The 13,814-nt window shown below is 43.9% G+C and overlaps 1 protein-coding gene across 6 annotated transcripts in view; it reads left to right on the forward strand.

The window, feature by feature from the left end:
• Positions 1-13,814, forward strand: part of TNIK (TRAF2 and NCK interacting kinase) — a 374,995-nt gene that overhangs the window by 260,658 nt on the left and 100,523 nt on the right. For all 6 annotated transcript variants that reach the window (XM_029939880.1, XM_029939882.1, XM_029939881.1 and 3 more), the window contains 2 exons: positions 4,039-4,093; positions 6,084-6,162. In XM_029939880.1, coding sequence (XP_029795740.1) covers positions 4,039-4,093; positions 6,084-6,162 — 134 coding nt within the window. The remainder of the gene's footprint in view (positions 1-4,038; positions 4,094-6,083; positions 6,163-13,814) is intronic.

The raw sequence follows: 13,814 nt of genomic DNA on the forward strand, positions 1-13,814 counted from the left end.
CTTGTATCAGGAAAAACAAAACTTTCCAGAAGCTTCCAGAAGATGTGTGCCTGTGTCTTATTGGCAAGAACTATGTCACATCCTTAGCCACCATCCTTGGCTGCCCGGAAGTCTGGATAAACCAGTTTCGCTTGTGTATACTCTGAAATGGAGGCAGCTGGGAAAATGGGGTTTTAAAATACCTGTTGGGTTAGCCAACCACCCAAGAGGGGGAAATCTTACAGGATGGCATTGGGCAGGCACCGGAAGTCTCACCTAACAGTAGAGAAGAAGGAAATTCGTATTCTTGAGCTCACTGTATGCTAGACACTATGCATGTAGGTCATGGTGATGTGTGTTGTACAGTGAGAAAGTGAAGCTCTGAGCAGAGCTCTTCCTGTGGTTAAGTTAGGATTTGAACCCAGGCCTGTCTGAGATTTAAAAGGCTATTCATGCTGCCTCTGGCAACTCGATGCCAGTTTCCTGGCACTGGTTTTTGGGGTGTCTCATTGAATCTCAGCACCTCCATTCCATCACCAGCACCTTCAGTTCCCTGTAGACGAAGAGGGAGTTTGGAGCAATTATTTTATGGGCCCCGATAAACTTTATTTAGAAGATGAATAGTCAGGTTTTTATGTAGTGTTGACAATTAAAAAGCAAAAATGACTCAGGAGGCAGAAGACCCAGCTCTGGCCCAAACATGGTGCTGAGTTGCTCTGGGGTCTTGGGTAAGTCATTTTCCCTTGTCTGGGTCGGAGGTGATCTACAAGGAGTCTGACAATCTTAGGACACATCTTTCATTTGTTTGCATCTTTGGTTTGCTCATTCATTCATTCATTCAGCAATTGTTTATGAAGTGCCTACTATGTGCTAGCTGCTGCTCTAGGTACTTGGAATATACCAGGTAACAGAATAAAGATACCTGCCTTGCGTATTTTATGTTTTATCCAGTCTGGGTGTGTTGGAGGCAGGGGGTGCAAACAATGAACACAAAACAATATAAACTAGTGGTGAGTGAATTTCACAGTTGTTAGAAGGTGATTTGTTCCCTGGGGAACAAAAGTGCAGAAGGGGATGGGGTCTGGCAGTGCCAGAGGGGAGATTGAGTGGTCCTCGCTGAAAAACTGGCGTTTGAACAAAGACTTTATGGAGAGAAGGCGGTCCACCAGCACGTAATTAGGGTAGTTGCTACAGGCAGACATAGCCAGAGCAAGGACCCAGAGGCAGACATATGCCTGGGTTTTCTGAGCTGTTTCTTTTCCATCTGAGGACTGGCCTGGAGCCCTTCTCCCTGCAGCCCCATCATTTCCTTTCAGGTGCATGGGCTCTCAGTTGGCTTTCAAACCAGATCAAGCTTCCAGGACTTGAGGGCCATTTAAATGTGACCCTGCTGTGGCACTTAGAGACATAGAACCACCTATATATTTGTGCACCACCTTTATATTTGTGCCTCATTTCACGCTACAGAAACACGTGATTTCTGGAGATGTAGGGAAAAATGGTAGAACCACCAAGACCTGGAAACATTGAAATCCTATCAAAATAGCACAACCCACCATTTCCAGCCTGTTCTTGCTGCGTTTCCTGTTGAATGCCTCCTGCACAGCGAGTGACTCAGTGTTTTTGTCATGTTCTCAAATGATTGTCTGTGTTAATCCACCATAAGCCCCCAGGTTCAAGAGAGCTGTGTTTTCATCTTTACCAGTTACTGCTCCTGAGCCAGCCTGTAATGGCAGGCTGGGCCTTCGTCATGAGCTCCACGCAGCCAGGAGCCCGCAGGAAAACTCCGTCACTTGCTGGGCTGTGTAGACGTGTGTGTGTGTGTGTGTGTGTGTGTGTGTGTGTGTGTGTGTGTCTAATGACAACTTCGAATACATCTTGAAATATAACAAAGAGAAAGGAGGATAGTAGCCTTCTTGAGTTGTGTTCTAGGCAGAGAAGTGACTTTCATCTGAGAACAGTGGTATTGTGTAGGTGTGTTATTATCCCAAGTTGAACTGAGAATTTGTATCACATGAATTCATGGGCTCATGGATTAAAAGTACCCCCTCTTGGCCCTAGTACTGGGTTAGCATGGGCCCTAGCCACCTACTCTAAAGTAGATTGCACTTGGGGCACCTGGGTGACTCATTCGGTGAGGCATCGACTCCCGATTTTGGCTCAGGTCATAATCTCACAGTTAGTCCTGAGATTGAGTTCCGCATCGGCTTCTGTGCTGGGTGTGGAGCCTGCTTAAGAATCAATCTCTCTCTCTCTCTCTCTCTCTCTCTCTCTCTCTCTCTTTCTCTTCCCCTCCTCTGCTCATGCACACACAGTCTTTTTCTTTCTTTCTTTTGTTCTTTCTTTCTTTCTTTTTCTTTAATAAATAAATGAATAAATAAATGAAAGCAGATTACACTTCAAGCAAGAGGCTAGACCTGCCCCCCAGAAAGTCCTCTGCATATATATGCAGACCTCTGTTTAAATACCAAACACACCTGGCTGTCACTCACCAGGTACTGGGATGCTGAGAAGTTTAGTCCTGGGTAATGACTCAGCATGGATTTCATAGTCCTTCTCCAGGTGTATCTCCTTTCATGTGGCCTTGACATTTGTTTGATGGAAATATCAAGGAAACTGAACTTTGATCTTCATAATCTGAGTGAGGTTCCAGGAGACAATTTGGAATACAAAATGCAGGTTATACTGAAAAGAAAAGGTGGATGAAAGTTTTCACCAGGATTGTAGGCCACTGAACCAAATTTCACACTGTGTTTTCTTACCCAGCTACCAGGACATTGAAGCAGCAAGCATCTCTTATGGGGTTTCCTAACCTGGTTTTCCCTTTCTTTCGATTTGCTCCTTTCTATGCTCTTCAGAGACAACTGAGCCATTGAACAGAGTGGGGGAGAAGCACACTGTTACAGGCGTAGATTACATAGGCAGGGGTGGAGACTTTAGCCTAGAAAATTCCAATGAGAACATAAAAGTCTTATCATAAGAAAGAATATAAGGTTGTGGATTCTCTATTTTACATGTTGTCTCTTACAAGATAGAAACTGTTGTTCATTCATTCAGCAAACATACCAAGCACCTGCCACTGTTCTAAGCACTGGAGAAACACGCAAATATGACCCCAAAGTTTCCCTGTCCTCATCTGATTTGGTGAAACAGTATGAAACTGCTGTTTTTGTAGGTCTAAAACTTTCAGCTGAACATGCACCGACTATATGATTCTGCTAGTCCACAACTAGGTGTTTACATCAGAGAAATAGAAGCATATGTCCAGACGAAGACTTGTCCATGAGTGTCTACAGCAGCTTTATCTGCAATAGCTCAGACTGGAAACACTGTCCATCCACAAGCGGATGGATAAACAAATTGTAGTATATCCGCACAACAGAACACTGGTTGGCAATGAAAAGGAATGAAGTTTCTGATATATACTGCGACAAGGCTGGACCTCAATCCATTACGTTAGTGAAAAGAATGGAATGCTTTAATTTATATAAAACTTCAGAAGATGCCAGCTCATCCATGGTGACAGAAAGCAGAACTGAGTCAGGGGATGACAAGGGCAGTGGGGGAAACTCCAGAGGAGCAAGTGCAACCTTTGATTGGGGGGGAGGGGGGAAGGTATATCTACAGTGTTGATTGTGATGATGGTTTCACAGGTGCATACATGTCAAACCTTTGCAAATGATAGACTTCAAATATAGGCAGTTAATGATATGATATTTCTACTCTCAATAAAGGTATTAAAAACAGTCAAATAGCAGCAATTTCATAGGGTTCAGCCAATATATAAATTTTGGTGATCAATTAATTTTTGAGACATTATAGTCCTTTTTCATACATTTACTGGAAACTCACCATGTGTCAGATAATACTGTGAGATACCCTACCCAGGAAGAGTGGAATAAGCTGTTCTTGCTTTTAGGCTCAGCGGGCAGAATAGGTTCAGAAAGAGATGACCGAATGGCTTTCCTACAGGCAGTTCTGGAGCAATTACCAGGCTAAACCAAGTTCTTCTCTGTTGACTGCATTTATGCATGTGTCTATGCCTTCTATCTTTTTCAGAGTGACTTGTGGTCTCTGGGAATCACTGCTATCGAGATGGCAGAAGGCGCTCCCCGTAAGTACCTTCTTCGGATGACATCTGTTGCTGGTCTGCTCTGCAGTGACTGAGCGAAGCTTCCTTGCCAGGCGCTGTAGTAGCTTTGCTTCTGCTACACCAGGCCTGGCGTGGGTTCGAGCTGGCATATTTAGAAAGCAAAGCCATCTTAAATCAACCAAAATCCATTCATCTCAGAGCAGTGTGAAGATCTTGTGTGTGAAGAACGGTGTGAAGAGGGAAAAAGAAAGAAAAGGGAGGCAACCTTTGGGGATCTTGTTTATTTTCCTGATTCAGTATGTAGTTTCTTCCTAAATGGCCCTTCGCCTCATGCAAAACTGGGGCCACCCCACACAGACTAGAAACTTCAACTTGACAAAAATTCAGAACTGATTTCCAGCGCACGGCTTATGCAGACACTTGCATACTCAATTGCTCTCACTCCTGACAAAATACTGATGTTTAGATTTTGAGGTTCGAGGCAGAGTGGCCAGGGCTCTGGCTATCTGGGGAACCTCTTCCGTGCCTTGAGCTCTGCGGTGCTGGTGCTGCAGAGCCTCCACCAGCCCCGTGCTGGCCGCAGGCGTGTGCCCCACAGGCTTCCTTACAGGAAGTGCAACTCACCAAAGGCCCACTGCCACCCCCGCTGTACCCACCCCCGCCAAAGCCCTCCCGTCAGTGACCCAGCCTGACAGGGACACAAGGCAGACCTTTTTCCTGAAGACACGGGATGCCTTTGTAGGCAGTTCTCACTCTTTAGTTTCACTGCTTAGTTTGCTCAGGCAAGACAGTAGAACACACTTCCACCTACTTCGTCTGCCTCTTCCTTTCACCCTGATCGGACTTGCAGAGCAAATTGAAAATCTCCCAGCCATCCTGGCTCCCTCCCTGCTTCCTTTCAAGCAGGAATTTTCCGTGGTAGTATTTTCTCATGCTTAGTGCTGCCTTAGTGTCTGCCTTTTAAGAGGACCCGAACCAAAACAGGCCCCTTCTGCACATGGCACGTCGTTTTGCTTCTATGACTTTTTATCTTCACATTATCACAGTCTTCTTTCTCACTCTAGAGGTGGTAGAATTCATCTGTAAGCATGATTGATTTGGAATGTTTGATGACAAAATTCCCATCATTGGCAATGCTAATAGGCATTTATGAATCAGAAAAATAGTATATTGCTGTCTGAAAGTCATATTATCATTCTTGATGAGTAGTAAAGGGGGCTGAAAATAAACTTCTACCCACAGAATCCTTTAGCTTTTAGGGAAAATATATTCATATTCTGGGCACAAAGGAAAGGATACCCCCCGATGTTTGAAAAGTAAACCTGTGAAAATTTTTGATTAAAATAAGGACACATGAGTCCTTTCTTATAAACCATAATACCATGTTTACAAGTTGAGATATTTTAATGATTTTCCTACCAGACCCTCTTTGCCTTGCTCTGTGTTCTTCCTGGGGCCCATGAACAAACAAACAAACAAACAAACAATAAACGTGTCATGAAACCTGAAAAGCCATCAGGATATTTCAAGTACGGACATAAAGGTGTTCTGGTCTAATGCTTTATACTCTAAAAATCTATGTAGATAGCATTGCATTTGTATGAGCCTTTGGTGTATAAGAAATAGACCCTGTATCTTTCATTTTATGACTTAGGCTTTTACTAATTAAAAATAAAGTACCATCTCCATTGTAGTTGTTATCTTGATATTGTTTACTTTGAATCTTAGATGGTTATTTATGGCAAAGCAGAGGTTTTGACCCTGTAACTTAGTTTTCTTAAATATGAAGTACAAATAGAAATGCTAACAGTGTCTAGTTGAAGTGCATATTTTGTAAGACACCCGCTCATTTAAGTGCTCAACAAACAGAAGCTTTGTAGCCTTCTAACTCTGCTCACTGGACATGCGCGGGTTCGGAGCCATTTGGTAGCATCAGCTGCACGGCAAGCATGGGGCTTGGCCTGGGTTTGGCCTCCTAACCCGAGCTGCCCTTTGTTTTGGTCTTTTGCAGCTCTCTGTGACATGCACCCCATGAGAGCCCTCTTCCTCATTCCCCGGAACCCAGCACCTCGCCTGAAGTCCAAGAAGTGGTGAGTTTGGCCTTTGGTGTTTTACAGATGGAAGGGCAGGGTTTTCCTGTGATGTTCTGTTGGATGAGCTCAAATCTTGAATAGACTCACATATACCAAGGCTTAGTGAGTGGTTTTTCCATATGCTATCACTCCTCTTAAAGCACCTCTTAAGTACCTACTATTTGCACAACAAGTCATTATCACCACACCTTCCAGGTAAGGAACTGTCCACCAAAGTGAGCAGTGGAGCCCAGTAATAACATGGAAGCCCTTTGAGTTGTCACCTCAAGAAGTATCTTTCCTGGCTACACAAAGCAGCTTTTCAGAGAGGGTGATGTTCCAAGAGTCAGCTGGTTAGGTTGTCTGACTTTTCTTCTAATCCTTACGATGGTAATCCTGTAAGGACACATACATACTAGGTAGTATGAGAGATGATTTCATTGGTCTGTGCAAAATACTTGTAATTTTTGTTTTTCCTGCTGCTTTCTCTCTACAGTAGGTGATACTGGCTTCTTAAGGTGGGCAGTGGTACAACCTTCCAATTTAATAAACTGATTCACATAAAAACTTGACCTACTTTAAAGAAAAATACCTAGTGGATACGAGAAGGGGTGGTGTAAAAATATGGTTAAAAATTGTGCAGCTAGTATACAACTGACTCAAGCCTGAGAAACATAGTTCTACAGGGTAGGCCAGATGTTGGACTTTTGACTTTTTTCCATACTTCTATCAGGGTCTTTGTATCTTATCATTGCATAACAAAAATTCACTGGTTCTTTCTTTCCCCTGTATATATTGTGGATTCTGATACACCCTTTCCCTGGGATCAATTCCTGGACTACTTGTGACCTGCTCCCTTTTCCTAGAGGCATATTCTGGGCAGTTAGAACATAAAGGTTCAAGACCTCTCTGCCCCTTTTCATAGTACTCTATGATCACCCTTGTCAGGGACCCTCATATCCCTCCTGCACCCACCATCTTAATTAATACCAACCACCTAGCAATGACATAGCAACCCCAATGTGACAAGGGAAAGGCATACTGCACAGAGAAGAGAGGGAGACAGCCAGAAGGGACCGGCAGCCCCGAGATGCAGAAGAAGAACAGAGCATGAGAGTTGCTATTGGCAACAAGGGGCAGAGCAACGCCTGCTCCTCGTTCTCACTCTGGAGAATCCCTGTGAGCCAGCCGTTCTCTCCCCAGCAACAGCCTGCCATTGGGTCCCTGCACAGCACATGATCGCTGGGGCCCGGAAGCCCTGCTTTCTCCCTTCTCCCTGGAGCAGACTTCCCCGGGAGAGAAGGTGGCTCAGTTCCATGTCAGGAAGCATCAGGAACGCTACAAAGCCCTCTGCTCGCTTTCCACTTGTCCTTGTGCCAAGGCCCTTTGACCCCCCTCTACCAAACACACACACACACACACACACACACACACACACACACACACACTGTACAAGGTGGACTTTGCATACCCTCTTTCCTTCCCGCCTTCCCTCTCCCTGCACTGCTGCTGGACACACATTTCCAGTGTTCCACCCACATGGCCACCAAACTGGCCATCCGCACATGTGTTATGTTTGGTCAGCACAGTGTGGCCACACATTTGTATTAATTGCCAACTTTGAAAAACCTGGTGATTGAGCATTACATTTAGATTTCTGGCCTTTTTTGCAAAGGTGAAACACCACTGCCCTGCCAAGTGGCTCTTTGACTTGGCGGGTACCAGGTGGTCTTCTGCCCGTCACCACCTCTCCCCAAATCAGAAGCGGGCGTCGGTTAGTCACCATACTTGTCCTGTTTTCCTCTTATCCTGGGCTTGCACTGCGGTTTGTCTGGCCTTTCTGGCCCATTAAAGAAGTGAGTGAACAGCCTCTGCACTACAGTTTTAATTTTCATTGCCCCTGCTCCAAAAAGTTCAACTCTGCATTGACCTTGTTCGAGAAACATAGACTTTGAGGGAAATACGGGCTGACTTTTCTACGTCAAACCTTTGACAACGGGAGCTGTATCTGATGGTGCTGCAGGGAACAAGGTCAGTCTAGGGACAGCGAGGAGGCCGGGCCGCCATCTTGCCCAGCCTCCCTCCACGCCGTCCCTGACTCCAAAGGAAAGGCAGTTAGGAGCTCCAGACCCACACTGCCAGAGAGGGAAGGGCAAATGACATAGCTATTTGAGAGGGAGTGGGGAAACAAAGGCCCCGCTAAAGTACTCCTTCTCACTCAGAACCTGGCCTTTATAAGATGGTCGTGCAGCCCCTGGACCTGGGGTGTACCTGCTAATTCTCTGCACAGAATTGCAGCTTTTAAGTGAAAATATTTAAGCACTGCTAAGTACTTTCCTGAATGACCAGGTCCAAAGTGATTTGAAATAACTTAGGAATTAAAAAGAAAATAATGGGGCACTTGGGTGGCTCAGTCGGTTGAGCGTCCAATTTCAGCTCAGGTCATGATCTCACAGTTTGTGAGTTCGAGCCCCGCATCAGGCTCTGTGCTGACAGCTTGGAGCCTGGAGCCTGCTTCAACTTCTGTGTCTCCCTCTGTTTCTGACCCTCCCCCACTTACATTCTGTCTCTTTCTTTCTCAGAATAAATAAACATTTAAAAATGTTTTCAAATAAATCAGGGTTTGCTTCACTATGCCCTAGTGCTTGGGAAGAAGTGAAATATTTTATTTGTTTTCCTTTTATTTTTCAAGGGAGAAGATCCGTCTCCCCACCCATCAAAAGAAACAAAACTCCAAAATGTTCTTTTATATCTAGCCATTCTCTGCTTAATGAAGGAAGTGCACTGTTCTCAGCATACATATCAAAATATTACCAAAGTGGGTCTGGGGGTGCCATTGTGGTAGAGATGGGCCATGAACTCTATATTAAACACATTCATTGAGGGTCATTTCCAACTAACTTGCTGAATCTACAACATACAGGATATGTAAGGCAGATGCATGCTGTAGACGCAGTAATGTGTGTGTGTGTATATAAATTTAAGACATATATAAACTTAATCTTACCTACAACTCTACCAGGCAGACGCTCTGAGTCGTCATTCTGTTGCTGTAAGACTGAGGCTTGGGTAGGTTATAAGCCTTGTACAAAGCTGTAAAGTCTTATAATTTTCTAAATTTCTAACCACCTTTCTCCTGCCTGTACCATCTGGCCTCTGAAGTTCAAGGTTGGAGTAATAGAGAATGAGATGCTGGTCTCTTACGTGACCATTTGTTTCCCGTGCCTTCATATTAGGGTACGAAAGGCCGTAGCACTGTCCTTTGTCCCTTCCGTTGTGGGAGGAAAGGAAAGCACCCCCACTCGCCAGAACCCAGCCTTTCCCTCCCCCATCAGCGAGATGAGGAGAGGCCTCCATGGCAAGGAGGTCATGCAGTCAGGGCTCCAGTCAATGCCAAGGTGGTCCAGCCATTCAGTAACTAGATCTCAGGGGGGATTATAACCCTTGCTGAATTAGAGGAAGCCAGGGATCTCTCGGCCTCTGCCTTCATGTCACCACCAGCAAATGTGTAGTAAGTTGGGACTCCTACTTCCTCCCATCTCCGTACATGGTCAGATTCCACCCACATGGATAAACCCTCTCCTTCAACACATTTCCTCCTCCCGTATCTTCCCGTTATACTCAGGCCAGCTCCTCTGCCCTGCTCCGTGTGGCAGCTTCCTGCAGGAATTTCTGGAGAAAGATGGGGAATGACTTCCTTCCTGTAAAAGATGGTTGGTCCTTTTCTTTTCCCACGCTCTTTAAATGCAAAGATTGCACACACAAGAGCTTGATTGAGATCATTAGAAAAACCGTACCTGCTTATCACTGGAGTGAGACATGGGTTCCTTGGTCCAGCCCATTTGTGCCCCTGACGACGACTAGAGGCCTCGTGTTGTTAACTCGCTTACCCAGGCTCCGAGGGTTTCCGCTGCTGGAGCCACAGCCCTGAACTCCTGCTTTGCTTTTGCTCCAAAGCTTCCAGTCACTCCTGTTATATCATGAAACACCAGTTCTGATTCTTGGTATATTGTCAGGCATTTTTGTTCTTTAGGAAATGACAAAGTTATTTGAGTAATTGTGTTCTAAATAAAATAGTCATAATAGAAAGCAAATATCAGAAAATGCTTCAAATTAACTGAATTTGCCAGTAGCGATGTGACTTGAGGCTTTATTGAAATCAAAACAAAAATTGTTACACGGCTTTTAAAACTAACCTTTTTTTGCACAGTCTCCTTGGAGATAGTGGTCTCGTTGACTCTTCCTGAAAGCATATCTAATCCAAATATCTGTGAAATTAATTTCGTTGAAGAAAACTGACCTATTCAGTTCCACTTGTATTTCCCCCCACAGCCCTAAGGGCAGATACTGCTGTGGGTTCAGCCTGGAGAGGGTCAGAGGTTACAGGACCCAATAACAATAACAGCAAACCTACATACAGTGTTTATGACGTAACAGGCACCAGGCTAAGTATTTTACGTGAATCAATTCACCGAGTCATCACAACAGTCATTTGAGATAAATCCTAATAATCTCACCATTTGCAGCCACAAAACCTAAGTTAAATAATCTGCCCAAAGTTTCAGTTAGTAAGTGATGGAGCCCAAAGTAGAGAAAAAGGGTAGTTCTGGTCAAATGCAAATTCTAAAACCCAAATTGTATTTAGGGAGTCCTGCAATTATTAAAAACTTCAGCCCAACTGGTTATAATGATCAATGTAATAATCTTTCAGGCGTTTTTAATTCCTCTAACACAATTAAATATATAAACAGAAAAAATCTGGGAAGATAAAGTGTTTGGTGATGCTGGTATTAGAACCAGGCCTCAGACTGTAAGCACCAAACAGTAACGTTTATCTCTCCAGGCCAACCCTGGGGAAATTAGCATTACTAATCACTGGCATTTTTTTTTTTTAACAGACAGAACTAGATTACTGGCAGCAGAGATTCAAACAGTAAAGTTATATAAATGTACTTTAAACCCATTAGACTGCTCAGCAAACAGTCAAGTGGTGTTCAACATAGGGAAGGGTTTTTACGTTTAATTAAATGTGTAATTAACCATATTGATTCTTTGGTCACACTAACTTAAATAAGAGACAATGAATCTTTCTTTGAGGATTTGTTTTAAGTAAACAGTAAGCATTATTTTCTCTTCACACTGTACCATGTGAGACGTGAGTACATTGCCAGCTTTGTGGTTCCACACATCTCGGCCCAACCTTTGGGCCCAAGGTTATTCTCCTGAATATCTTTGAAGGTTCCTTCCCATCGGAAGAGATACTAGAAAGTGGACTCTGTACTAAAGCTACTTCCGCTGAGTACTGAGCTACTCTTTTACCCTAGAGATGCCACTGCCTTTTTCTAAGCGTCAGTATTGGGGAATGGAACACACAGCTTATTGAGTCTAGATCTCATTTTTAAATTGAGTGTGATTTCTTTATTTATCACCCTCTAATTAATAGCTGAGCACTTTATAAAAAGAAAGCACTTCCTTCTAGTTGCAAGCAGGAAAAAACAGCTTTCATTTGCATTTCTCATGAATATTTAACAGCTCTCTGCCTTAATTTGTTTTTGTTTTCATGTTTTTAATACTGATTTTCTACCTAGGAAAGCGCCATGTGGAATTTGTCTATTTCTTTATGCAGGTTAACCTCATTCTCTTCCGTTTATTCCTTAGGACAGTCCATTATCCCAGGATGGTGTTTTTTGCAAAGACAATTGTGCCTCCACAGATCTGTCTGTGGTCCTGAAAGAGAAAGTGTGTTCAATACTTTCTCTTCCCCAGACCTCCCTCTCTGTGCCTCACAAGCACAGATTTGATCGTGGCCATTTTGTAGCGTTTGTCTGGAACTCACATCCGATACCCATTCATGCATTCATTCGTTCATCAGGCATGTGAGTGCATGTAGTATGCTCAGGAGATCACCAGTGTGAAGGAAGGAGGGCTACGGGCTGAAGGACACACAAGGAGGCACATAGAGTGTCCACCCTGTTGTCACTATTTTCCACAGTCCACAGGGTGGTAGGTCCCAATTGATCCTGTGGTCCTGATTGACCCCAAGCATAGCAGGGTACATTTGCTTCTATGTAAAATGATTTAAAAGCATAAACTTAACTTAGAAATATAGGGAGGAAAAAATATTAGTAATGCAGTCCTTTAAAAATATGAAGTGAGAAACTGCTTTGACCTGGGCAGAAATACAGAGTTGTGCATATGCCTGAGCCACCCAGGCACCCCCGGTGTCCTCTTTAAATCTTGAATTACATGTTCACCATTGTGTTCTGTGTGGTGAAGACAGCCTTCAAGCCTAAAGTCTGTGTGTATGTAGGGCAGGCTGGGACACAGGCAAGTTGCTCCTGGGATCTGCTCCTGTTATTCCACAGCGCTCCACAGGAGGGCGATGGAGAGCTCAAAATGGATTCCCACTTACTCCCAGCAGAGTGGGAGCCACAAAGAGGGTGACCAGAGTTCCACTATAGTCTCTGCCGGTCATGTGTCAAGCTGCCAATGGAACAGATCAGAAAGGCATGTTATGTAGTCGTGAAGTATTTATGAGGCTGGACAGTTTCTTGGAACTCAGCAAGAATATGCATGCCCAACTCATGAATCATAGCTGAAGTCTACCGTTAATTTCTCCCACATTGTGGACTTGCTGCCCTACTCCTTGCTATGGTATCTCCCACCATGTCTCCCCTCCCTTGTGTGAGGCACAGGGTTTATCTTTGAGGAAATAGTGCCTGTCTAGAGGGAGATAAATCCATGTCTGGATATGAACTTAGTTCCTAAGTTTCCAAGTCCTTGAGTTGATAGCAAACATAAACATACACCCTGTTCTTATTAACTGGAGAGCAAAGTTCAAAAGTAATTTTGAAATTACCATTTAAAAAACTTTGTCTAACCAAGCTTACTTTACCGTGTAAGAATCTTTCTCATTTCTACAAAATGTACTCCTCCTTACCTATCCAACCTTGATTTTATGTTTCCTCCAGCTTGCAAATTCTGCATCATTTACACAACTTATCTCAGTGTCCCCTGACATACAGTGTGCTCAGCCCAGTACTTAGGTTTTCACTATTTCTTGCCTCCCTGAACTCTCTCCTGAAAGTGATTTCCTCTTCATTCTTTTTTTTTTAATGTTTATTTATTTTTGAGAGAGAGAGAGAGAGAGAGAGAGAGAGTGGGGGAGGGACAGAGAGAGAGAGGGAAACACAGAATCCAAAGCAGGCTCCAGGCTCCGGGCCATCAGCACAGAGCCTGATGCTGGACTTGAACCCATGGACTGTGACCTGAGCCGAAGCCGGACACTTAACCGACTGAGCCACCCAGCCACCCCTGGTTTTCCTCTTCACTCTTTAAAGCTCAGCTGTGGTTCCCTCATTACCATAGATCTTCAGATATGATTTTCACCAAGGTCTTTGTCTTCTCTGCTTCCGTTTGGTCTCCTGTGTGATATTATATGTAAACTGTGCAAAAATGCTTTCATGCATGTAACTCCCATACGTTGCCTGAATTGTGTGTTGATGGTGATGATGCTTTTGAACCCCATTGTGCCTAATAAAGGTCTAGACCGACTTTGTGATTGGTTGGTTTCTATGTTGGCTAATTAAACCTATTTTCTTCTTTTTTTTTTTACTCTAGCATTTTGGAGAAATAGAATTTTGCATTTTCTTTGGATGGTCTTTTTATCT

This window comes from Suricata suricatta, chromosome 5, assembly GCF_006229205.1.
Source record: "Suricata suricatta isolate VVHF042 chromosome 5, meerkat_22Aug2017_6uvM2_HiC, whole genome shotgun sequence".
NCBI lineage: Eukaryota > Metazoa > Chordata > Mammalia > Carnivora > Herpestidae > Suricata > Suricata suricatta.